At 64.4% G+C, this 25563-nt stretch overlaps 1 protein-coding gene across 9 annotated transcripts; it reads left to right on the top strand.

Annotated features, from left to right (window-relative positions):
* L1CAM (L1 cell adhesion molecule) lies at positions 1–24622 on the top strand. Of its 9 annotated transcripts, none has more exons than XM_072744068.1 (29): positions 1–202; positions 1899–1993; positions 10453–10643; positions 13309–13323; positions 13832–13937; positions 14154–14356; positions 15313–15435; positions 15539–15709; positions 15954–16065; positions 16180–16364; positions 16510–16641; positions 16767–16910; positions 17439–17550; positions 17666–17832; positions 17941–18097; positions 18267–18391; positions 18499–18609; positions 18862–19059; positions 19252–19322; positions 19497–19719; positions 20177–20292; positions 20523–20724; positions 20815–20937; positions 21045–21218; positions 21295–21414; positions 21495–21647; positions 22162–22296; positions 22603–22675; positions 23264–24622. In XM_072744068.1, the coding sequence occupies exons 1-29, from the start codon at positions 116–118 to the stop codon at positions 23493–23495; spliced, it is 4056 nt and encodes a 1351-aa protein (XP_072600169.1). In that variant the 5' UTR covers positions 1–115; the 3' UTR covers positions 23496–24622. The 9 variants fall into 9 exon arrangements, with proteins under 9 accessions (XP_072600169.1, XP_072600166.1, XP_072600167.1 ...); XM_072744065.1 differs by lacking the exons at positions 1–202; positions 1899–1993 and adding exons at positions 766–889; positions 22780–22791 and having other exon boundaries at positions 23264–24030; XM_072744072.1 differs by lacking the exon at positions 1–202 and adding an exon at positions 782–889 and having other exon boundaries at positions 22603–22686.
* The last annotated feature ends 941 nt before the right edge of the window (positions 24623–25563 follow it).

Genomic DNA, 25563 nt, shown 5'->3' with positions numbered 1-25563 from the left:
AGGCTGCCGGGGGCAGTGGGGCCTCCGGGAAAGGTCGAGATGGGGCCAACCCCCGCGACAAAGAAAGAAAACGCGGCCCGGGGAAGCTGGCAGGGAGCTGGAGGGGGATCTAGGAATGGAGAGTGGCAGCTCGAGGGGCTCCCTTCCCGGGACCTCCCCGCCCCTGGCTCCGGGCTCCCTGCGCCCCCGGAGCGTCGTTAGGGTGGGCTGAACTCGAGGCCCGCGCGCCCTACCGGACCGGGTGGCCAGGATGGGAGGGATTCGGGGAGACACCCCGGGGACTCGGGAATCTTGTCCCTGGGTGAGGGGGCGCGCAAACACCCCGCGACCAGGGCGCGGCCGGGGACTGCGTTGCGTGGAGTCGCCCACCGCTCGCCACCGCCCTCGAGGGCCGGGGGAGGCCCGGGGGAGGCCCGGGGGAGGCCCGGGGGATGTCTCCCCACCGCCCAGCCCCGCGCCCCGGGGGCACCCCAGGCCCGCGATTGCTGCCCGGAGCCAAGACTGCGGCGCGGGCGCTCCCGGGCCGGGGACTCCGGGGCCGCGGGCGCAGGTCCGGGGGACCTGGCGGCGGGGGTCGCACCGAGCTCCCGCGGGGGGCCACAGGCGAGTCCCGGGCCGCGCGCGGCTCAGCAGCCGGGGTCCGCAGCCGGGGTCCGCGGGGACGAGGGGCGAGGGCGCGGCGGGGCGGGGCGGGCGGCGGGGGAGGTGATCTCACTCCCTCCTCCCCCGCCTCCCCTGCGCTCCCCTCCCCCTCCCCGGCGCGCACGCCCGCCCCGCCCCGCCGCCGCTGCCGCCGCAGCATCGGCATCGCAGACGCGCTCGGGCAGCGGGTCCGAGGCCGGCGTGCGCGGAGGCTGGGCGGGCGGCCCGAGCGGCAGCCGCAGCGCAGGTAAGCGGGCCAGGCCTGCCCTCGCGCCCCGGCTGCGGCTGCGACGCCCCCGGCCCCGCGCTCGGCCCTGCCCGGGGTGGCTGCCCGCACTTGCGGGCGGGGTGGCCGGAGCCCCACCCAGGCCGGGCACCGGGCTCCGGGCCCCGCGGACGGGAGCCGGGCGGGGGAAGGAGACCGGGGGCCGGAGCCCGACAGGTGAGGGGTACCTGGGCGACGCCCAGAAGGCCGACCGGGAGAGGGACGCCACGCGGGGAGCCAGGCAGGGCCTGTGCGGGCAGGTGGGGGCTGAAGTTGGCACGTCCCTGCGGGTGTGCGCGGGGGTGAGGAAGGGAGCGCGGTGGGGACCGGTGACCCCCCGTCGGCCGCCGTGGGGTGTGGCCCTGGGCGTGGCTGCCCCTCTTCCCCAGTCCGGGGCTCCGTTGGGCTGAGGATCCTGCCGCCGGCGTCGTGGGGGTGGCCCGGGCCGCCCCTGCCGTGGGGGAGGGGTGGGGACGGGGCTGGGCGCTGCCCGACCCTCCGCCCCAAGGCAGGGTGGAGGGGGAAGGGGGGCTTTGTTCTCCTCCTCCTCCGTTCCAAACCCCGGCCCCGGACTCCCCGGGGCTCCCCCGCACGCCTGCTCCGGGACCGGGGTCCCCTGCGGAGGCGCAGGGTGTGTCTGGAGCCTTAATTCCTGAAAGGCTCTCGTGGCCAAGAAAGGGTGCGCTGCGTGAGGTCAGCCTGGGCGCCCGTGGGTGTGCGGCAGTGCACAGGGGTGCAGAAGGTGGGTCGGTGGAGGCGAGGCAGGGAGGGTCTCAGTGGCTCCGGGCCAGGCTGCGGGAGGCGAGCTGCCCAGGGCGCTGTCCCTGCCCGCTGCGCTCCTTCCCCGAGCGGGTCCCCGAGCCGGTCTCCGTGCGTTCCCGCCGGGAGGGGCCTGTAATTCAGCTTTCCCCCTCCTCAGGGCAGACTTTTGGGATCTCTTGGTTGGCAAGGGTTGCACAGAGCACCTAGTACAACCTGCTGCCCCCTACAGGGATCTGGAGCCCCGCTCATCCCTGCCGGTCTTAGGAGGCAGCCCCGGGGCCATCTGCCAGCCCCAAGGAGTTGGAGCCCTGACACCCCCTCCAAGTAGGTGCCCCGCTTCCAGTTAACTCCACCCAACAACGGGCAGGGGCTTCTGGGCAGCCCAGTGTCATCTCTGCTGACTCACGTGGCCCTGACAGTGAATAAGCCAGTCAGCCTTTCTTCTCATGAACGGCTGCCCAGCATCATCTTTCTTGTCCCTTATGGGGCGACTGGGGCACAGCCCTGTCTGGGGCCTCTCACTCCTGACCAGCTCCTTGCTGCAGGTGGTGGCACTCAGTCTGGCCCAGCCTCCCTCCTGGCACCGCACCCATGCAGCACCCACACGTGCACCCATGGGCTCCCCAGCCTTCAGGGGCTCTCGGCTAGCTGTGGCCACAAGGCAAGTTGGGGTCAGGGCTGAGACCCGGAAGGTCCTCCGGCTCCTCGTCCTTTCTCTTTGCTGCATTCTGGTCTCCCCCTTTCCCATCATACCTGTGTCTGCGTGGTACCCTTCAAATATACGGAAAAGAACAAAAGAAATTAAGGATTGCTGGCGATCTGATCGCCGCTCAGCACACGCCAGCCTCAGTCTCCCCGGTTTGCTACCGCCCGCTCCCCAGAGGCTCCTCCCCCAGTGCCCAGCCTCCAGCCCCCCCTGCAGAGCCCCGAGTGGGTGCACAGCGCCCCGAGGCGGCCGGCTCCCCTTTCTGCACACCGATGAGCCCCTCCCTGCCCAGGAGCTCCGGGCGGCGCGGGCGGCCCTCGGCTGGGCAGCTGCTCACTGCCAAGCGCCCACTTGGGCCGGGCTCCGTGCTACCGATGGGAAAGCCGGGCACAGACCACGCCGACACCGTCTTTGTCCTCAGAGGGAATGAATTGGTTTTCTTTTTTCCTTTGTGACTCTGAAGGGAAGAGGGAGGCAAGGAGTGATGGAGGGCCCGGTCCGAGGTCTCCTCCGGCGGGTGGGGCGTGGGCTCCTCTCCCAGTGGCCTCGTCCTGCGGCCGTGGAGGGTGGCTTCCGTGGCACGCACTTGGGCAGAACCGGCTGGGGAGCATGGACGAGGCGACCCACGTGCCATACCTGCCATTCCCCAGCCCAGTGACTTGGGGCCCCGGTCCCTTCCCTGCTTGGTCTCAGCCCTCTTGGCTGCACAGGAGGGCGCGGACTCGTCCATCTCCAGGGTTCCTTCCGAGGCAGCCTCTGTGCCACTCTAAATGGCCGCAGCTGTAAGAACGTCTCGGGGCGCTCTTGCGGCCAGCGAGGGCTGCGTGGCCTCGCCGAGGGGCCCAGCCAGGCCATGCCAGTCGTGGCCCACCGTGCCAGGCCAGCCGCCAGGAGAGCCAGGGCAAAGGTGACGGAAGCTTTTCCTGGACCCCCTTCTTGAGCAAAAGATTAAACAGTTCTGGGGCGAGGGGGATGGGTTTGTAGGGTTGTCCTGGGCTTGGCGGGGAGGCGGTAGGGGAGAATAGAGTAGAGACGGGGGTCCTGTGCAGAGGTGGGCCGAGACGGGCATCTCGGCCAGCCACCCTGCTCTGCAGGCTCCCCTCTGCAGGTGTGAGGTGGGGAGATGACAAGCCGAGTGCAGTCCCAGGGGCCCCGCCCCAGCCTGTGATTCAGACAATGGGGCACGCAGGGGGTCTGATCCTTCCCTTTAGGGTCCCAAGCAGGCGGCTGCCTTTCCCTGCCTGCTCCTCCCTCGAGCTTTGGGTCCCTGGGTGGGGCCCCCCCCCCCCGGGATGGGCCTTCAGCAGGCCCTGCCCTCCAGTCTTTCACCCTCGGGCTTGCTCCGACCCGACCCGGCCCATCCTGAACGCTTCCCTTCTGCTTCCCCTGCCCCCCACTGCTCTCTCCGGGCCAGCCACCCAGCTCTAATGCGCTCCCCCCACCAAGGTGTCGCCTTTCTCCCCGCTCAGTTGAGTTTCTCGGAGGGGAGTGCACTACTTCCCTCCTCCCCTCCCCCTGCCTCTGCCTGCCCCACCCCTCCCCGCTGGTGCCCTGGGCTCTGTCTCAGTCTCTTGCTTCCCCTTTTGTCTGTCTCCTCTCTCTGCTCCTCCCCTGCCCCACTTGCAGTCGCCCTGAGCTTGGCCCCAGCTCTGAGCCTCGGCCCCGGGGAGACAGCGCTGCAGTCCCCAGCACTCCTCCAGTGGGCTCCAGGCCTTTGGGTTGGGCCCAGACCGCCTGTAGGGGCCTCATCTGACCTGGACGGTGGGCAGGAGGCGCCTGCTGGCCACCAGCCAGAGGACTGGGGGACAGGCAGTTAGCAAGGCCAGTCTGCCTTCCCCCCACATATCAACAGGATCTTTGTGGCTCCTGAAGGCTATGGTGTGTTGGGGGGGGGTCCCTCTGCAGGGGAAGGGTCTAGATCCCTGGCCTTTCTGGAAGCTTTTCTTTGTCCAATGCCCCAGCACGCCGGGCCTCAGGAGCTTGCCTGGGCCCCTTCATGTTCTCCCCAGGTCAGGAAACCTCGGAGGGAGCACCCAGCCGCTGTCCCGCCTCTCACCAGCCCATGCCAACCTCTGGCCCTAAACCCGCCAGGGATGGCTTTGTCAGCCTTGGATTGGGTGGAGCAGGAGGGGACAGCGGCCTGGGCTTTGTGTGTTCAGCCAAGGGTGCCTTGTGAGCCTGTCCATCTTGATGTCACTCTGCCCGAGGAGCTGGACGGGAGAAGATGTGTCCCAGGAGCCCCTCCCTCAGCTCGCCAGTCCAGAGCATTTGGAGCCGGGCCGATTGGGAGGGGGCAGCCAGGCTGGACGTTTGCATGGGGGTGGTGTTGGGCCCGGGTGTGTGCGTAGCTTCCAGTAGTCTTCTTTGCATGTGTGGGGATCGTATATCTGGTTGCACGTGCGCATCTGTGTGTGTTCGTGAGGGAGCATGGGCACACGCGTCCTTCTGGGCCCGAATGGGTCCCCTCAGATGCCCCATGGGTTTGTGCTGGGAAGGGGCGGGGCGGATGGCGGTGGCAGCAGAGGCTGGCATGCCTCGACGCCCGACACACATGATATGGGGCTTCCCGTTGTGGAGGGGGGGCGCCCTCTGACCCCTCCCCCGGCCTCCTGCGTTCATGCCTTAGGAATGCTGAGGCCCTGGAGACAACAGAGGCTTCATTGTCCACCCCAGGCTTCCTGTGCCCCCTCTGCTCTTTAGCCCTTTGGGAGCGGGAGCCCTGAGGGGCTGGAGGGGCCTGGCAGTCTCTGAGCCATTTTTAGGCACCCCCTCCCCGCCTCCTCCCCGCTCCTTGGGCCAGGTGTCCCAGGACTGGCAGATCTGAGCAGCAGCCTGGGGCTCCTTGCCTCCCTTCTTTGCCTGGCACCTTCCCTGCACCGCTGCCCGCTCTGCTGCCTTCTCGTCCCTCGGGTTCCACAGGCCGGCCCTGCCAGCCCACAGCAGTGGCACGTACGCCGGGCCCCTAGCAGGGCCCCCAAAGCCCCCTCTAGTGGCAGGTTCACTTCTTAGGCGTGTGGGGGGCTATTCTGGTCTCGTTCTTAGCCCGCTTGTCAGAGCTGAAGGGAAGGCTGGGGGGGGGGGCAAGGGGGGGCAGCTTTTAGGCCGCAGGCATCAGTTTCCCCAACTGCGCATGGGAAACTTGGCTGTAGCCCTGGCATTCTCGGAGTCTGGGAGGCTGGAGTCTTGGCCCCTGCTCCACTGGGCCTCAGTTTCCCCTTCTGCACGGCTGTCCCCAGGCCTAACAGGGAAAGGAATGTGCCTTCTCTTGGATGGCGTCCTCGGAGGGGGGGGGTGTCGTGTAAATCCCAGGGCCTAGCCATGGGATGGTTTCTGCTCTGTGCTGAGGCGTGATATGGGTCACATCCTACTTCCACGTGGCCTCCTCCCAAGATTTCCCTCCCTGCCCCCCGCATTTGCCTGCCATCTGCCTAGCAAATAAGCCCTTCCCTAGGGGGCAGGACGGCTTGGAGGCTCGGAGGCCATCCTCGTCCAGGCCCCCCGGGAACACAAGCAGGTACACATGTTGGGATGCCCAGTGCCTGAGAGGTGAGCTGACCCCCCGCCCCCCGCCCCCGCCAGTGGTGTTTGGTGGCTCTGGGAACCTCCACCCTCTCTCGAAGCTCAGCCCTGGCGACCATGACCTTTCTCTGAGCCTCAGTTTTGTCATCTGTAAAATTGGGATCAGGATAGCACCTCCTTCCCCGGGGGGATTCGAAGGATTCATTGCGTGACGTATGTAAAAGTGCGTAGAAGAGTCCCTGGTGTGTGGTAAGTTGTATCCGCGAATTTATTTAATAAAATAGGGCACCTGACTGAGACACACGTGAGGGGGTGGGAGGAAACCTGTCCGGCCGCGGCCCTGAGCTCCCCCCCCACTGGAGACTGTCTCTCTTCCCTGCTCTCCCTTGAAGGGTTAACCTCTGTCCCACCCCTTCCTCATCCTTTAAGGAGAATGGTCCATTACAGGTGAGCTGCTGTTGCCTTGGAGACTGCAGCCTTGAGGGGGCTGAGGGCTCACTCTGGGGAGCGCCTTGGGGAGGGGCGAGGCAGGGGGGACCACAAGGACAAGGTGGCAATCCTTTAAGACTCCCAGGCCCCCAGGTACGCGTGGGGGCGCCCACTCAGCAGCCTCCTTTATGTATCATCTAAATAAGCCATTAGGCTGCGGCAGGCAGGCAGGCTTTCCTCTGGCTGCCAGTGGAGGGAGTTGGGCTCCATCTCCATGGAAACCCGCCAGCCACAGCCTGGGGGGGAGGGCGAGGAGGAGCCTTAAAGGAACACGGTGTACGGGGTGCAGGTGACACCCACGCCCTCTCGCACACGCCCACAGGCTCCCAGGCCCCCCGCAGCCCTGCTCAGGAGCCGGCGCGGGGACCATCCCGTCCCTGCACGCGGCCGTTCCCCAGGCCCAGGCCGCGCGGACCTGGTGCGCGCTCTCGGAGCATCTCACGCACCTGGCACCCTGAGCCCCCAGCCCTGCCCCTGCTCGGGCCTCGCGGCCTGGGGACACTGCCCTTCTCAGCAGACCCTGGGCTGGAGGGCCCTCTCGCCACGTGTCCCTGGAGCAGGTGCATTTTTATCAGATGGAAGGGGCAGAGAGGACGGGACAGTCAGAGAGGACAGGAGGCCCGAGGAGAGGACTCCCCAGGGGACCGACCGAGGACCAGGATCCAGCCAGGGTGTGGCAAGGGGCGGAGCTCCGCGGGCTCCAGTGGACCCCAGTCTGCCTCGGTGCCTGCCGCGCCCTTTCTTCCTGCCTGCGCAGGGGGGCCCTGGGGAGGGGTTCCCGGCTGGACCCCCTCCTGAGCAGCCTGCCTTTGTGCGTCCCCCCTGCCCAGGGTGCAGGCGTGCACGCAGACAGTCGCCGTTGGGCCTGCGCGGGCACTCTGCCCTGGCAGAAATCTTGGAAGGACCCCACTGGGATCCTCTGAGTGCTTCTCCCTCCCTACTGCGGGGGTCCCCGCCTCCTCTGGGACTCACTCATCTTGCCCACGACCGTCTCCTAGCCCCAGTGCCACAAGTGGCCAGGGACCTGCTGCTCTGTTGTCTTGGGCTTTGTCTCTGTGGCCCTGGCTCAGCAGCATCTCTGCCATTTGTCTGTTCGTCCAGCCTGAGCTGCAAGCCCATGAAGCCCCCGTTCTCAGGCCCATCTCCCTCCTCGTCCTCTGTCCCTTGCCTGGCACACCCCCCAAGGCACAGGGATGCCCAGGGAGGCAGCACTCGGCCCCATGCACATGCGCACACACACCACTCACCCTTCTTGGTCTTTGGACCATTTCCCATCTGGGCTCTCTGCAGCCGTCTCTCACCCTTTGTACCCCCTTTTCTCCCCCCCCCCCACCCCTTCCAGGGCCAGTCTCTGTTGCTGGATTTCTCCATCTTGGCTACTGTGGTGGTGGTCCAGCATCCTTTGTCTCCCATTCCCTGTCCTCCCTCCCCCAGCCCCACTTCTCAGCCTCTCCTGCTCCCTCCTGCCTCTTTCTCACCCTGTCTGTCACCCTTCAGTCTTCCCCAGCCCGGCCCCACCCCTCGCAGACACGGCCTTGGCTCCATCTGTACACCAGCTTGTGGAACACTCTCTTTGCCTCCGTGCCCCTGGAGGTGCTGATGGGGGTTGGGGGGCCTGCTGAGCTGACAACCTGAGCTGCTTGCTCCGTAATTGCCTGAGGAATGATGAGAGATCAGAGATCCAGCAGCAGTGGGAGTGGAGGAGGCAACCCCCTCCCAGCTGTCAGGGGCCTCAACCTTCTGGCTCCCGCCTGTCTGCGTGCCCGGGCCAGTGGCAAGCGGGATGGCAAATGCCAGGAGACTGTGGCGCGTTGGGACGGGGCGGAGCATGGGGACCAGGGGCTCGGAAGTATTGTATTGATCCTGCATATGCACCCACAGTATGTATGCCGAGCCCCATTCTGGGAGCCTGGATTTTGAGGACAAAGAGGAGCCACAGTGATCGTCATTCCTGCGAAGGGAACACTCAGGTCTCCTCCAAGCAGGAAGGCCCTTCTTTGAGCTTCCCTTCCCTGGTTTCTCTCCCCTCCCCCTCCTCAGACTAGAGTGCTCAGAGCTCCCAAGGTTGTTGTTTGATCGCCTGCCCTCTGATCTGAGTCTCCTACTGTTTCCTACAGGCCTTGAAGTGGAGGCCAAGGCTGCCTGGGGCCCACCCTGCTTGTACTGGCTTTGTGGGGGGAAGGTGGGGGCAGAACAGGTCTGCTGTTGCTCCACCCTTCTGGGCCCCAGCTCAGTTCTTGCAAGTTGGGAATTGGCCATGTGTTCACCACTCCCTGCCCTCCCAAGTCATTCTCTTGGCCTTCAGCCCATCCATGTTGGCCTATCCTGGCGCTTCTCCCCCTGGCCCTCCAGCTCTGGATGTGGGAAAGCTCCAAGCTGACTGCTCTTCACCACCATCCATCTTCCCTACCTACTCCCTAGGCAGTCTGTTGAATCACCACCCTTATTGGGTCACCTTACACAAGACCAATTCATGGCTCCTGGTTGCCTCCTGACCAAGTCTAGATGCCTTAGCATGGCATTCCAGGCCTGCCTACCCGCTTCTTAAGGCATTTGCTGGGCACAATGAAGCTGTCCAATACGGTCTTGGGGAGGGCATCCGGACCCCAGCTCCAGCCTCAAGCTCTCTTGACAGACCAGAGACCAGCAACCTACTTTTACAACCCTCTTGCACTTTCTCTGTTTATCTCTTTCTCACACCGCTTCCTGTTTGGAGTCAGAGTCAGCTGTGTGCTTGGGAGTGTGTTTCCTCTTCTAGTCGTTAGCAGAGAAATCCCCCTTCCCTGGGCCTCCAGTCTTCGGGGCTTCTTGCATACAGGTGGATGTGGGTGTGGCAGTGTCCTTGGGCTTGGGTGGACATATCTTGCAGCTGAGTCCTGAAAACTCAGAAAAAGACCTGGGCCTGCCAGACACTTGGGAGGTTACAGAAACACTGACCCAGAGCTCCCCTGATCCCTGCCCTGACCCTGGCTTGCAGCATCTGGAAGGAGAGAAGCCACAGTCACTTTTCTTGCCCCCCAGGGGCCTGAGGGACAGAGAGGTGCTTTCCTGTTTTTTTTTTTTTTTTTGAGAGGTGCTTTTTTTAAAAGATTTTATTTATTTATTCATGAGAGAGACAGAGAGAGAGGCAGAGACACAGGCAGAGGGAGAAGCAGGCTCCATGCAAGGAGCCTGATGTGGGACTTGATCCCGAGTCTCCAGGATCACGCCCTGGGCTAAAGGCGGTGCTAAACCTCTCGAGCCACCTGGGCTGCCCCTGAGAGGTGTTTTCCTACTTCTCTTTGTCCTGCCAGTTCTTGACGTCAGGCTTCCTTCCCCCTTCTTTCATTTCCTCAAACTGCTCTGTGAAATGCCACCTTTCTGGGCTCCTTTCTTCCCTTCCTTGTCCCCACTTCCCAAGATCCCACTGCCCCCCACCAGCTTTTTAGCCCTGAACAGCACCCAGAGATCAGTTGGCTCTGAAACCCAGAGCAACGGGACCGAGAAGAGTTCTCTACTTACATGTGCAACCGCGCTTGTGTGCACACACAGAGATGGCAAATGTGAGGGTTCATCCCCCCACACATGAGAAGACACACACATGCTCCTGTGTGCACACACAGCTATCTAGACGCATGCATTGTTTCTCCCACATACCCACTCGTGAGTGCACTACCTCTCGGAGAAGACATACACAAATGTGCTCCTGCACACACACACACACAGCTGCATAAATACACATGTGCGTATTTGGCTACGTGCCCATCCACATCCACACATGCAGAGTGGCCTGTGGCATGCCCAGGGGAGCTGATTGGGGCAACAAGTTGATGCTGGAGAGGCAGCTGTTGCGGAAGGCACAGACAGGAGAAAGGGAATGGAAGAGCACCTGGAGGCCTAGCCAGCGCTAAGACTCTTCTAGGTTTCTCCCTCCAAAGTGCGGGGGAGGGAGAGGTGGGGGAACCGGCCAGCTGGGGGCGGGGCGGGGGGCGGGGCCAGGAGCCCGGGCTCGCCCAGATGTTAGTCACTAAAGTCGTCCGTTCTCTCCTCTCTCCTCCCCCACCTTTCCTTTCCCTCTTCCCTCTTCCAGCGCCCCCACCCCCGGTTCCCGCCCCAAGCCGCCCACCGGCCCCCTTCTCTCCGGCCGGAGCCTGAGCCGAGCCCGGCCGGCTGTGCCGTGCCGAGCCGCCGGCGCCGCCGGGAAGATGGCCGTGTCGCTGCGGTACTTGTGGCCTCTCCTTCTCTGCAGCCCCTGCCTGCTCATCCAGATCCCCGACGAATGTGAGTAGCTCGAGGGAGCCTTCACACCTCCCTTCGCCGCCGCGCTGGCCTCCTCGTTATCATCTGCCTCCTCGCCTCTGCTGGCTCCCACTGTCCTGGGCACGGACTGGGCGCATGGTCCCCGGGCCCCCGGAGAGGGGGGCGGCGGGCGCGCGGCGCGTCAGCACCACGGACAGGGGACGGGCGGTTTCAGGACCACGGACAGCGGGCTCGGCGCGCCCGGGCCCGCCCTCCCCCACCTGGCGCCGCGTGGGGGCAGCGGGAGGTGGGGGGCGCCCCTGGTCCCCGCTGGCTTGTGAAGAGGCCTGCATTCAAGTTTCGCCCTCCTGACGCGGGTAATCCCGTCTCGGGCCTTCGGTAGCCCTGTCTGTGAAGGGAGATGGGACAAAACTCCCCGTACAAAGGCCCAGCCACTTTCTGGATCCTTAGGATTCGGTGGGGCCGAAGGGTGGGACTGCTGGAACCCTTCATTTGTGGAGTGTGTAAGTGGGTAAGTGTGTGGAGGTTGCGGAGTATGGCTGGAGGCTTGTGAGAAAACATGAGTGTTTGCGTGTGCTTGTGAGTCGCACAGACTGTGTATTTTGTGTGTGTGGACGTGGGTGGTTGTGATTGACTAAATATGGATTTTCTTGAGTGTGACTTCGATTTCCTATATGCGTAAGTTTGTGAGTCGCTATAACTGTTACTTATTGTACTTACTGGTCAGGTGTGTGAAGGTCTGCAGGTATTTCACTGTTAGCATTTGATCCTAGTAGCTGCATGTGACTTGGGGTCACGTGTGAGTACCCGTTTGCGTGTGGGGTGTGTGTTACTGTGATGATGTTTATCCTGTGCCTGCTCCTTGGTAGTTCGAGTCCTTTCTCCCTCACCTTGCCACCTTTGTCTCTTGAGTCTGGACCTGGAGCAGGCCAGTGTCACCGAGAGATGAGCTGGGGGCTGGCAGTGGGGAGGACTGTCTCTGTCTGTGCCAGGAATGGGACAGGGGCCAAGGGAGATGGGCTTGGAAGGTGCCTGGCTTTGGGGGAAGGCAACCAAGGGTGTGGAGGAGGTGGAGAGGGAGCGACAGGACAAAGAGTGGGGATGTCCCCTTCCATACGCACATGGAGATCCACGAAGTCATGCCTATGCAGACTCCCATTACAGATGCACGCAGATGCACGTGTGGGTAGACACAGAGAAGCCACCTGTATCCAACCAGGCACAGATGTACAGAAGGAACAGAGACCCTCAGAGGATGCATAGGCAGCACACACACACACACACACACACACACACAGAGTCACACACAGGCGAGGGGTTTAGACACAAAGGAGCAGAGCCATCCACACAGACGGAGGCAGGTGTGCAATACTGAATGCAAGCACGCGCGCACATAGCCTTCAGATGTACTGTGGCAAGACACACCCGTGTACAAACACGCTGGGAGGCAAACATACCGCATGCAGTACACCCAGGAGCATTCACTTGTCTGCCCGGAGTCCCACTTTTGCACGGTCACACACATGTACTCGTCCTCCTTCCCCTCTGTCTCCTCTTGGTTGCTTTTCAGGCCTGACCCTGGGCACCAGTCTGGCCTGCCCTGCTACCTCGCCGCAGGCTGGGCCATCTGGCCCGGTGTGTCTGCGTGTGCAGGGCAGGGAGGATTTGGAGAAAGGGAGGAGTGAGGAGAGAGAAGGAGGCTGCCCTGGGCACTGGCCGGTGCTTGTGACTGACCCCAGTGCAATATGATGGGTGGCCTGGTGCCTCCCTGTTGGAATCTGTCCTCCAGCTAGAGCTGTCTCCCTCCCTGCCCCTCCAGGCCCCTTTGTCTCTTTTCCTGCTTTCTCCACCCAGGCGATTTCCCCCATCCCGTTCCCCATCCCAGTCACTATCTCTTGCTCTTGGGCTGCCTGTACTGGCCCCTCCCCAGCTCAGGGCTCCCGCTGCAGTGTCCCCAGGAAGCTGCCTCCTCTCTCCTGGGGGCCCTTAGTGGAGGTCGCTCTGCAGAGACAAAGCGCACTAGTGCCTCCCCGCCTCCTCTCCCGTCCTCACAGCCGCCCCGGCCCCGGCCGAGTCCTGGGGCAGGGAGGCAGCAGCTCTGGCCTCCGTTCCGGGGAGCTCGGTGGCAGGTAGGCGGGGAGGAAGGAAGGAGAGAAAGGGGGCTGGCGTCAGCCCTGCGGGCGACGGAAAGTCGGAGGCAGCCGGGCCTTTGGGAGGCTTCGGGGGGAGGGGCAGCCGGCTCGGAGGGCTGGGCCTGGGTAATTGAAAACACTGAGCTGTGCTAATTGGATTAGGAGGGAAGTGGGCTGCAGCAGGGGAGGGTGCCCTGCTGCTGGGCTGCCTGCCCCCCCCTGAGGCACCCTAGGTGGAAGCGGGGTCAGTTGCAAAGGCCTTGCAGGGTGGGGTGTGGGGGGGATTCAAGGGCCGGTCCAAAGGGCAGCCTCATAAGAGGCACAGGTGTCTCCAGTCTTGGCTCCCTGTGGGCATTACCCACCGGGAGACCAGCCATCAGGCTGCGGCCCGTCCTCTGGGCCTCCGCCCGCCACAGGTCCAGCCTGGCATGGAGCCCCCACGTTGGGGGGTCCCTCCCTCCCTGTCCGCAGGGGGCCTGCGGGGAGCTCAGGCCCCCTGGGGCCTAGTGTCAGCATTTCTCTCCGCTCTCTCCCTTGCTGCCTGGACTTCTTAGATGAAGGATACCGCGGTAAGTTGGGGCCGGGTGGGGGGGAGTGCTTCGCAGAAGGCCAGGGAAAGAGGGGTGCAGCGGGCCCCCTCTCCCCATGAGCCCTGTGCCCGGTGCGGGTCTCCCGTCGTTTCTGGCTCTTGGCTCCCTGTCCGGGCTCCCTGACCCGTGGGCCATCTTTGCTCTGTCTCCGCCCTGGCCGGGGTTTTCTTGCTCCCTCTCCTGTCCTCTGCTCCCCTCTCTCCCTGTGACTCCCCGGTTTCTGTCTCTGGCTTCATCTCTCTCTCAGGTGTCTCTCCTTGTACTTCTTGCTCCTGGTTCTCCCTGTTGCGTCTCTCTCTACCTGTGCACCGTGTCCCCATCTCTCCCTCTGTTCGAGGCCCAGCCTGGTTCTTCGCACACACACCCCCCTTAGCCTCGGGGCCTCTAGGGGTTTCAAGCCCTGCTTCCCTCGCGGTGGGACAGGGGTCGCGGCCGTGAAGCCAGCCAGACACCATCCTTACCACGTGTCTGCCTATCCTGTCCCCAGTGATGGAGCCACCTGTCATCACGGAACAGTCCCCACGGCGCCTGGTCGTCTTCCCCACAGATGACATCAGCCTCAAGTGTGAGGCCAGTGGCAAACCGGAAGTACAGTGAGTGACCTTCACCTTCCGAGCCCCGGAGCCCCGGCGTTGGCTGCTGAGCTCGGCGTCTAAGTGCTCATGCCCCCCCGGGCCACCAACTTCTGCGCCCAGGCGTCCCCCAGCCCCGCGCTCTCTCGCTCATCACCCTTGGTCCTTGCCCTGGCCTGTTCCAGCCCCGTCTTGGGGTCCAGCGCCTTGGGCCTCTGAGCCCTTTTCTGCCCGCAGGTTCCGCTGGACTCGGGATGGCGTCCACTTCAAACCCAAGGAAGAACTGGGTGTGACCGTGCACCAGGCGCCACATTCTGGCTCCTTCACCATCACGGGCAACAACAGCAACTTTGCCCAGAGGTTCCAGGGCACCTACCGCTGCTTTGCCAGCAATAAGCTGGGCACGGCCATGTCCCATGAGATCCAGCTCATGGCCGAGGGTGCGAGGCGCTGCAGGGGCCTGGGAGGGCCCGGGGCACATGAGAGGGTCCCCGACAGGTCTCAGGGAGCCCTGCACCCCCAGCTGGTGGCTGAGTGTGGGGGGGAGACTGGGTGCCCTGCCAGCCCAGCCACCTTCCTCCTTTGCTCCCCAGCGGTGGCCCCCTCCCGCGCTTTGTCCCTTTCTCCACTGTCTTCCCGGTCACCTCTAGCTCCCCTTCTGTTGCCACTTCTTCCTCTGGCCTTTGCCCCGTCTTGGCCTCGGGGCCTGCCTCGTCCCTCCCTGTGTCTGTCTGAGTCACTGCCTGGGCTTGGCCTCCCATCCCCTCTGCGCCTCTGCAGTCCCGTCTCCTCCCCGTCTCCGGTCATGTCCACCTCCCCCATCACTCCGTGGCCTCTTTCCTCCGCTCTCCCTCCTCCCTGCTGCCCCGTCTCCACCTCCAGCCTGGCCCTCCTTCTCCCTCCTTGCCGCTCTGCAGCTCTGTCTTTATCTGCGCCGCGCTCTCCCTGGGGTTTTCCCTCTGCATCCCATCCTCCCTGAGCTTTCTGCCTCCCGAGCATGCTCCTCTCTCCTCTCCACCCCTCTGGTTACCTTGGGAACTGTTGCCATGGTTTCCGTGTCAGGATGATGGAAGGGTCTGTGACTCCCACATCCTTCCCCGGCTCCCCTCCCCCATCACTGCACCACAGCCTCCCCCCCACCCCCGCCCATGCTAGGCCTCTGGGTGGGAGCTGAGAATTGTGAAGGGTTAACCCTTCGCAGCCATCTGGTCCCCTGCCCAGCCTCCGCTCTGCAGGCAGCCGGCCTCAGCCTTGAGCCCAGAAGGCCCCCCCAGAGCGTCTGCCTCCGGATGCGGGGACTCCCTCAGCCGCTCTCCCTCCGCCTCTCCCCGGGCCCCGCCCTGCCCCGCCCCGGAGGAGAGTTGGGACCCAGTGCCAGCTTCCCTGTCCCTTCTAGGTGCCCCCAAGTGGTCGAAGGAGACGGTGAAGCCCGTGGAGGTGGAGGAAGGGGAGTCGGTCATTTTGCCTTGCCACCCACCACCCAGCGCCGAGCCGCTGCGCATCTACTGGATGAATAGCAGTGGGTGCCCGCCAGGGGCCCCCGACGGGGCGGAGGTGTCAGGGGGTAGACTTTCCCGGATGGGGCCTGACCCTCGCCTCCTTGCCCCCTGCCCGCCCCACAGAGATCTTGCACATCAAACAGGATGAGCGGGTGACAATGGGCCAGAACGGCAATCTCTACTTCGCCAACGTGCTCACCTCGGACAACCACTCAGACTACATCTGCCATGCCCACTTTCCTGGCACCCGGACCATCATCCAGAAGGAACCCATTGACCTCCGGGTCAAGGCCAGTGAGTCCCAAAGACTCATGCACCTCCCCCCCTTCTCTCTCTCCCCCCCCCTCAGGCACCATCCACCCCAAAGATCAAATGACCTCAGTCTTCCTCCCAGGCCAGATGGCGCCCTCCCTTGAGCAGAGGAGGGGACACAGGCCCCAGGGCCTCACAGGGGAGTCCCCTGCTTGGTAACTTCGACCAGAGAGAGCGACCCTGAGAGAGCGTGGGCCACGCCACCCACTCCCTTTTCTCCCCCCAGCCAACAGCATGATCGACAGGAAGCCTCGCCTGCTCTTCCCCACCAACTCCAGCAGCCACCTGGTAGCCTTGCAGGGGCAGCCACTGGTCCTGGAGTGCATCGCCGAGGGCTTGTGAGTCGGGGTGCCCCGGGTGGGGGGGGCAGACCCTGGGGCCCGTGTCGCGGGGCCGGGCTGAGCAGCCTTGTGCTCTCCCGCCTGGCCTTCCTCCACGTCGGCCCCCCGCAGCCCCACACCCAGCATCAAGTGGCTGCGCCCCAGTGGCCCCATGCCAGCGGACCGAGTCACCTACCAGAACCACAACAAGACCCTGCAGCTGCTGAACGTGGCAGAGGAGGACGACGGCGAGTACCGGTGCCTGGCCGAGAACTCGCTGGGCAGCGACCGGCACACCTACTACGTCACGGTGGAGGGTACGCTGCCTCCGCTGGGTGGCACGGGCTCCCGGAGTGGCCTCGGGTGACAGCCGTCCGCGACGCCCACTGTCCCGGGGCTGGGTGGGCGCAGGGGCTGGGGCTGGGGGAGCGCTGGCTCAGGGCAGCGCTCCTGCCCCCGCAGCTGCCCCCTACTGGCTGCACAAGCCCCAGAGCCATCTGTATGGCCCCGGAGAGACTGCCCGCCTGGACTGCCAAGTGCAGGGGAGGCCCCAACCCGAGGTCACCTGGAGGATCAACGGGATTCCTGTGGAGGGTGAGTGCGGTCCCAGGCAGGGGCAGGGACTACGGGAGCCCCTGGGGGGGGGCACGGCGAGGAGGGGCCTCAGCGTGCCTCACTGCTCTGCCCTGCCCCCCCCCCGCCACCCGCTGCCCCCGCAGAGCTGGCCAAGGACCAGAAGTACCGGATCCAGCGTGGGGCCCTGATCCTGAGCAACGTCCAGCCCAGCGACACGATGGTGACGCAGTGCGAGGCCCGCAACCGGCACGGGCTCCTGCTGGCCAATGCCTACATCTATGTCGTTCGTGAGTAACCCGTCTGTCTGTCTGTCCGTCCTGCAGCCCACCCGGCGAGGCCACCGGACTGACTCAGCCCGCGGCTGCTTTGTCTACCGTGGCTGCCTCTCGCCGCACCGCGGCCCTTCGCCCAAATCTCGCCCGCTGTCCTCAGCAGTGCGGGGTGGGGGGTGGGGGGTGCACACCATTTACAGATGAAAAGGTGGCTTCAGAGAGTGCTCTGGCCACCACATGGCCCTGAGCGGAGGCTCACCCTGGCCCGGATGTGCCGAGGCCGGCCTGGTGGCTCCTCTCCCGGAGATGGGCCAGGAGGGCCTTCAGGAACAGGTGGACGGTCACTGGGGCATCAAGTAATCGGGAAAACCTGGGTGCTTGGGGTGGGAGGCGTATCTGAGGCATGTCAGAGGGCAGAGGGAAACCAGACGGGCAGGGCTCTTGGGGACCCGAGGATGCCCAGAGCGTGCCTGGGAGAGGCCGGCCTGAGCCCTGCGCCTGGCCTGAGTCCTGCCCTGTCCTCTGTAACTGCTTCTCCCCCAGAGCTTCCGGCCAAGATCCTGACCCCTGACAACGAGACATACATGGCGGTCGAGGGCAGCACGGCCTATCTTCTGTGCAAGGCCTTTGGAGCTCCTGTGCCCAGTGTCCAGTGGTGAGTGACCCCTCCCCGAAAGGGGCACCTCCAAGTCATCCGGCCCCCCGGGGAGCTGAGGCGTGGGGCGACCAGCCGGATGGGGTCTGAGCCGGGCCTGCCCTGCCCACACTAGGCTCGACAAGGAAGGGAAGACCGTGCTACAGGATGAACGCTTCTTCCCCTACACCAACGGGACCCTGGGCATCCGGGACCTCCAGGCCAATGACACTGGCCACTACTTTTGCCAGGCTGCCAACGACCAGAACAACGTGACCATTGTGGCTAACCTGCAGGTCAAAGGTCAGGTGATACCCCCCCCCCCCATGTGATCGGCAACACCTCCGGGAGGGAGGGTTAAGGCCTCTGGAGGACACAGGAGTGACCCTCCCTTTCCATCATTGTCCTCAGATGCCACTCAGATCACACAGGGGCCACAGAGTGCAATCGAGAAAAAAGGCTCAAAAGTGACTTTCACGTGCCAGGCCTCCTTTGACCCTTCCTTGCAGCACAGCATCACCTGGCGAGGGGACGGTCGAAACCTCCAGGAGTTTGGGGACAGTGACAAGTGCGGGCCTGGTGGAAGGGGGCAGAGTGGGGAAAGTGGGATGTCCAGGCCTCCTGGCCTCATCCACGGGAGAACACCCCTGCTTTGAGCAGGGACGGTCTGGCAAGAGAGGGAGGGGAGGGGAGGGGTGGCAGCAGAACAAACGGGCAAGCATGCCCCCCCCCGGCAGGTACTTCATAGAGGACGGGCGCCTGGTCATCCACAGCGTGGACTACAGTGACCAGGGCAACTACAGCTGCGTGGCCGGCACCGAGCTGGACATGGTGGAGGGCAGGGCAGAGCTGCTGGTGGTGGGTGAGTCCCGGGACCAGTGGCACGGGGGGCACGGGGCCCTCTCGAGCTGGGGAGTGGGGTGCTCAGCCAGCGTGTGGGCCGGGGAACCCACCCTCTGTGACCCTCAGGGAGCCCCGGGCCGGTGCCTCACCTGGAGCTGTCCGATCGCCACCTGCTGAAGCAGAGCCAGGTGCGCCTGTCCTGGAGACCCGCCGAGGACCACAACGCCCCCATCGAGAGTAAGAGGCCCGAGCACGGCACCCCCCACCTCCCTACGGCCGCCCCTGCTAGCCTTCCTCCTCCTGGGGCCTCCCTCCTCCCACGACCACGGCCCGGGACTGGCCACCTCACTGGGGCACGCGCCTGTGTTTGGGGCGCACAGTTCCTCGCGGGACTCTGGGAATGCCTTCCGCGGGGAGAGCCGGACTCATACCCCCATCGAGCCCTCCCCCACGTGCCACCCGCCCAATCGCCGGTTCCCTTCTTGGCAGAGTATGACATTGAATTTGAAGACAAGGAGATGGCGCCTGAGAAATGGTACAGTTTGGGCAAGGTGCCCGGGAACCAGACCTCCACCACCCTCAAGCTGTCGCCCTACGTCCACTACACCTTTAGAGTGACGGCCATCAACAAATACGGCCCCGGGGAGCCCAGCCCAGCCTCTGAGACTGTGGTCACACCCGAGGCAGGTGAGCCGCGTGGGGCACAAGGGGAAGAGATGACTGAGCCCCTCTGCTTCTAGGCTCCCAGCGGGAGCTGGGAGGCAGGGTTCCCCCAGAGCTGCTGGCCCTTGACTTCCAGGCCATTCCTTCCTCCGTCCTTGGCCTTCACAGCCTCGGCAGGAGCCCACAGCTTTGATGTGTTAACACATTACTTTCCAGCCCCAGAGAAGAACCCTGTGGACGTGAAGGGGGAAGGGAACGAGACCAGCAACATGGTCATCACTTGGAAGGTGAGGGGCCCCGGGCCGAGCATGCCCCGGGACATCAGGCCAGGATCCAGGCGTTGGCTGCTCCCCGCAGCTGTGCTGGGGACCAGAGGATGACAGGACATGAGGCTGGGCTTGGGAGCGGGCCAGAGAGGGGGTGCTCCTGGCCAACCAGTTCTTCCGCCCACCCCCCTCTAGCCGCTTAGGTGGATGGACTGGAATGCCCCCCAGGTTCAGTACCGCGTCCAATGGCGCCCTCAGGGGACACGGGGTGCCTGGCAGGAACAGATCGTGAGCGACCCCCTCCTGGTCGTGTCCAACACCTCCACCTTTGTGCCTTATGAGATCAAAGTCCAGGCCGTCAACAGCCAGGGCAAGGGCCCTGAGCCCCAGATCACCATCGGCTACTCTGGGGAAGATTGTGAGTATTGGGGTGGCCCACGGCCCTCCCTCCGCGCCGGGGCTCTTGGTAGAGCACTTCCCAGGAGTCAGGACAGTTTCTTCTATAACCAAGTGCCCTCGTGAAAGTACAGAGGTTGGCGTTGACACCCCGTGGTTATGTAGCGGGCAGCCGATGTGCCAACCGCGTCAGTGGGGATCCAGCCCAGGATCCCCCTCAAGTCTGGTCGTCCGGCTCCTTTCCTTTCCTTGCATCTGGAACACTACCCCATACTAATTTTGATCGCCTGGCCGAGATCCTTTCTCCCTTGCAACCAATAAACCGTCTGCGAGGAGAGACCCTGACCCCAAGCACATGCCCTGCTCACCAAACTGCCTGCCCCGCACTCAGCATCCACATCCATCTTCCTCCTGCGGGAGGGTTGTGGGCTGGCCTCCGGCTGCCGCAGACCGACGTGCATGTCACCGGCTGTTTCCAGACCCGCAGGCAAGCCCTGAGATGGAAGGCATCAAGATCCTCAATTCGAGCGCCGTGCTGGTCCGGTGGTGGCCTGTGGACCCAGCCCAGGTCAAGGGCCACCTCCGAGGATACAATGTAAGGAAGCGTTCAAGGCGTGGTGGTGGGGGATCCCCAGGGTGAGGTGTGAGGCCGCCAGGAGTAGCAGGATTTGGGGTGGGCCTGTGCCGCCTGTGAACTGCTCTCCCAGGAGTCCTCGGGGTGTGAGGGAGGGGTCCCCACGGAGGGCAATGGGAGGCCCGCACCGAGGTGTGCAGTGCCGGACGCCTTCCGCCCCTGTGGAGTCTCCTGTCCCCCACCCCCCACAGGTGACGTACTGGTGGGAGGGCAGTCAGAGGAGGCACAGCAAAAGGCATGTCCACAGAGGCCACGTGGTGGTGGCCGCCAACACCACCAGCGCCGTCCTGGGGGGCCTGAGGCCCTACAGCTCCTACCGTCTGGAGTTGCGGGCCTTCAATGGCCGAGGACTGGGGCCCGCCAGCGAGATGACCTTCAGCACCCCGGAAGGAGGTGAGCCGTGGGCCCCCTGCCCCTGCGCCCGCCCTCCCCCACCGCAGGGCAGGCCCGGGCAAGGCCCCCACCCGTGTCTGTGCCCCACAGTGCCGGGCCACCCTGAGGCGCTGCACCTGGAGTGCCAGTCGGATACCAGCCTGCTGCTGCACTGGCAGCCCCCGCTCAGCCACAACGGCGTGCTCACCGGCTACGTGCTCTCCTACCACCCCCGTACGTGGGTCGCGGGCCCCGACTCGAGCCCCCGCTGGCCTGACGGGTGCAGGGGAGCTGGGCGGGTGCGCAGAGCCCGAAGGCCCACTCCCCGCCTCTCCTCGCAGTGGACGACGGGGACAAGGAGCAGCTGTCCTTTGACCTTCCGGACCCCGAGCTGCGGACACACAACCTGACCAATCTGAGCCCCCACCTGCGCTACCGCTTCCAGCTGCAGGCCACCACCAAGGAGGGCCCCGGGGAGGCCATCGTGCGCGAGGGAGGCACCATGGCCTTGTCCGGTGAGCCGCGGGGCCCGGGGCGGGGGGGGCGGCCCCGCGCGGCCTCGGGGTCCCACAACCTCTTCTCGCTCCCCAGGGACCCCGGATTTTGGCAACATCTCGGCCATGGCTGGCGAGAACTACAGCGTGGTCTCCTGGGTCCCCAAGGAGGGCCAGTGCAACTTCGGCTTCCAGATCTGGTTCAAAGCCCTGGGGGGTGAGCTCGCAGGGGCCCCGGGGGGGGGGCGGGGCGCTGCACGGCCGACCTGCTTACCCCTGCCGCCCGCGCCCCCGCAGACGAGAAGATGGGCCCTCACCTGCCGCCGCAGTACGTCAGCTACAACCAGAGCTCCTACACGCAGTGGGACCTGCAGCCCGACACCGACTATGAGATCCACCTGCTCAAGGAGCGGGTGCTGCTGAAGATGGCCGTGAAGACCAACGGCACCGGTGAGGCTCGGCAGCGCAGGGGGGCGGGCGCAGGGCCCCAGGCCGGAGCAGGCCCGGCCCTAAGTGGCCCCTATCGGATCCTTCCGTTCTAACTGCTTCCGGAGTAGTCATCTTCGCCAAAGGTCCTGCCCCCCCCCCCTGCCCAGAGGGGCCCCCCAGGTGTCACTTTCATTTTTTTTTTAAGATTTTATTTTTTTATTCATGAGAGAGAGAGGCAGGCAGAGACCCAGGCAGAGGGAGAAGCAAGCCCCATGCAGGGAGCCCGATGTGGGACTCGATCCCGGGTCCCCAGGATCACGCCCTGGGCCGAAGGTGGAGCCAAAATGCTGAGCCCCTCAGGGACCCCCCAGGTGTCCCTTTCAAGCCTGCTTCACCCCCAGGTCATCGCGGCCACCCCCGGCCCCGGCTGTCTGCGGGCTGGCCCTCCCTGCCCTGCCAGTCCCCAGGGCCAGAGGCCTGAGAGCGCGTGTGTCCCCGGCCCCCGCTCAGGGCCTTGCTCCCCGACCTCCCGCAGGCCGCGTGAGGCTCCCACCCGCCGGCTTCGCCACGGAGGGCTGGTTCATCGGCTTCATCAGCGCCATCATCCTCTTGCTCCTCATCCTGCTCATCCTCTGCTTTATCAAGCGCAGCAAAGGGGGCAAATACTCAGGTAACCCCTGGGCTGGGGCTTGGGCGAGGGAGGTGGAGCTACAAGCCCTCCTGGGTCCCCCCGCCTCTGGCAGGGTGGCGTGGGCGTGTGGGGGCGGGCGGGGCCCGACGGGGCTTCTGAGCCAGGCAGCAGCAGGTGGCACCGAGGCCCGCGCGGGGTGAGTGCTGCGCCTTGAAGGCTTCCGGGGTGCGGAGGGCACTCAGAGGACAGAGGGGGCGCCTCCCCCGTGTCTCTAAGCTGGGGATGGGGCCCAGTGTCCGGAGTCAGGCGGGGTGAGAGACAAAGCGGGGCCTTCTGTGTCTCCAGTGAAGGATAAGGAGGACACCCAGGTGGACTCCGAGGCCCGGCCGATGAAGGACGAGACCTTCGGCGAGTACAGGTGAGCTGGGGGTGAGAGCACGTGCCGCCCGGCCGCCCCGCACCCCCTCACTTTTATGTCTGACCCTGTCTCTCTTTCTTCTTTGTGCTGCTGGGTGTTGTCAGGTCCCTGGAGAGGTAAGACCAGGGTGGTGGGAAGATCCTGTCAGAGCCTGATGGCAGGGACCCTCCTGAGGGTGCCTGGGAGTGCCACTGGGCCCTGCTTGCTGGGGCTCGGGGCTCCCCCAGCCTTCTGGCCTGGCAGCGCCCTGTTTCAGGGAGAAGCCAGCATGCTCCACCTGGTCCCCACACTGACACCCCATTTCTGGGCCTGCCTGTCACCTTCCCAGCTCCACGCTTCCGCGGGCTGGGCAAGGGGTGACAGCTGGACCAGGGCCCCTGTCTGGCTCACCTACAGGCTGAGCGCCCACTTGCTTCCTCACGGCCCCCGGGATCCTGGGGTGCGTGCCAAGGGGGGAACTGGTTCCCCAGTGCGTTCAGAGCAAATGAAAGGCAGGTGGAACCCGGGCCCCAGCCTCCTCCCTCCAGCCAGCACGCGCCAGCTCCCGCCGGGCAGCCTCCCACTCCCTCCTGCCCTCTGCCCCTGCAGTGACAACGAGGAGAAGGCCTTTGGCAGCAGCCAGCCGTCCCTCAATGGGGACATCAAGCCCCTGGGCAGTGACGACAGCCTGGCCGACTACGGGGGCAGCGTGGACGTGCAGTTCAACGAGGACGGCTCCTTCATCGGCCAGTACAGCGGCAAGAAGGAGAAGGAGGCGGCAGGCGGCAACGACAGCTCAGGGGCCGCCTCCCCCATCAACCCTGCCGGGGCCCTAGAGTAGCGGCTCCAGGCAAGGCCAGGCAGGGCCAAGGCCAGGGCCGGGCTACGGGGGGTCCGAGGCCGAGACCTCCAAGCCCAGCACCTGCGCTCACCTTGGGACTGAGGCTCCGTCCATTCTCTGTACCAGGCCCGGGCCCCGGCCTCCGGCCCTGGGCCTGGGGGAGGCTTGAAGTTGGGGGCAGAGGAGAGGAACTCGCTGCCTCCAAACCCCTTCTGACTCCCTGGTCCCCACTTTATTGCCAAAACCCAGCTGCACCCCTTCTTGGGCACGCACTGCTTTGTTCCAGCTTGGGGGCCGATCACCCACACAGGAGCCTTCGGGGGCCGCCTCGTCAGCCTTTGAGCCGCGGTTGGGCCGAGAGGACGTAGGGGTGGCCGCTCCGCGGATGGCCCGGCCGGGACTGGGGATGGGACTGGGCGCCCCACCATCTGCTCCAGCCAGGTCGGGAGCTGGGCGAGCTGGCCGCGGCTGCAGAGGAGGCCATCTGGAGAGCCCAGGGTCCCCACCTGCCGGTGCCTCGGTCGCCGGCACCTTGCCCCCCTGCGCCCCGCCCCGCGGCCGGCTTCCAGGAGCTCCATACACACGCTGCCTTCGGTGCCCACCAGACAACATCCAAGTGGCCTCCGGCACCGCCAGGGGGTGGGGGGCAGGCACATCTCCCCGCTGCCCCGGCCACCGCCCGCAGCCCAGGACCCTCCAGCCGCCCCCCTGCCGGCCCGAGTAGTGCCCTCCCTCGCCCCCCTGCCCCTCAACCTCGGGAATGTAAATACACCGTGACTTTGAAAGTGTGTGCTCTTGCCTTTCCCCATATGCCGCTAGTGTGTAGGCAGATGTCTGAGTCTCTAGGTGGTTTCTAGGTTTTATAGCAATTAGCTTTGATGATCCCATCCTAGGAAAAATAAAAACAGACGCGGAAAAAAAAAAAAAAGAAAAAGGAAGAAGGAAAGATTGGTCTCCCAGCTCCACTGCGCTCCTGCCTGGCAGCCAAGGTCTCCCTGTTTGCCTTTGCTTGGTCTGTTGATGAGCCCTTTACAAAAAACAAAAACAAAAAAAAAAAACAAAAGAAATATATATATATGTACATAAATATCAGAATTATGACAGGCAAATAAAAACCTGCGAATGAAGAGGAACTGTGGTCGTTTTACTGAGCACCATCTCCCGGGCCAGGTCTCCCACCGGTGGGTGCAGGAGCCAAGGAGGGCAGCCCAAGACCCATTCGTGGCCTCTACCCTGGCCTCCGGGTCACCCGTGGGCGCACCCTACCGTGGGGCAGACGCAGGAGCTTCTCTTCCCTGTGTAATAGGACGGAGCCTACCTGTGCCTGGCTGCCCGCTTCAGCGCCCCCCCCAGTGGAGCCGTCCTTCCTGGGGTGCCTGTCCCCTATGCCAGTAAAACACATTTTCTTAATGATTTTATTTATTTATTCATGAGAGACACAGAGAGAGAGGCAGAGACACAGGCAGAGGGAGAAGCAGGCTCCATGCAGGGAGCCCGTCGTGAGACTCGATCCTGAGAGTCCTAGAGCCAAAGGCAGAGGCCCAACCGCTGAGCCACCCAGGCGTCCCCTAAAACACACTTTAAATGAATGACCATCTTGGGGATCCCTGGGTCGTTCAGCGGATTAGCACCTGCCTTTGGCCCAGGGTGTGATCCTGGAGTCCCGGGATCGAGTCCCGCATCGGGCTCCCTGCATGGAGCCTGCACCTGCCTGTGTCTCTGTCTCTGTCTCTGTCTCTGTCTCTCTCTCTCTCTCTCTCTGTGTGTCTATCATGAATGAATAAATAAAATCTTTAAAAATAAAAAAAATAATAAATGGATGACCACCTTAGTTGGACCCACAGGGCTAGGCGGCCCGCCTCGGGGATTCCCAAGCCCACCTGCGCCCCGGCTCTCCCAGGTGAGGTCCTGTGCAGTCTGTGCTTCGTCTCTGACTGAGCACGGAGAGCATGAGAAGAGCATTTTTTCCCCCAGATTCCCACCTTCCCACGGTCAGATCAGTCCCCTGCCCTGGGTGCTTCGCCCTCCCTGGCCCCGGGGCTGAGCCGCAGGCCACGGAGCTCAGTCC

This window comes from Vulpes vulpes, chromosome X, assembly GCF_048418805.1.
Source record: "Vulpes vulpes isolate BD-2025 chromosome X, VulVul3, whole genome shotgun sequence".
NCBI lineage: Eukaryota > Metazoa > Chordata > Mammalia > Carnivora > Canidae > Vulpes > Vulpes vulpes.
Note: the sequence above shows the minus strand (reverse complement) of the source record. Positions and strands in the feature narration are given on the sequence as shown.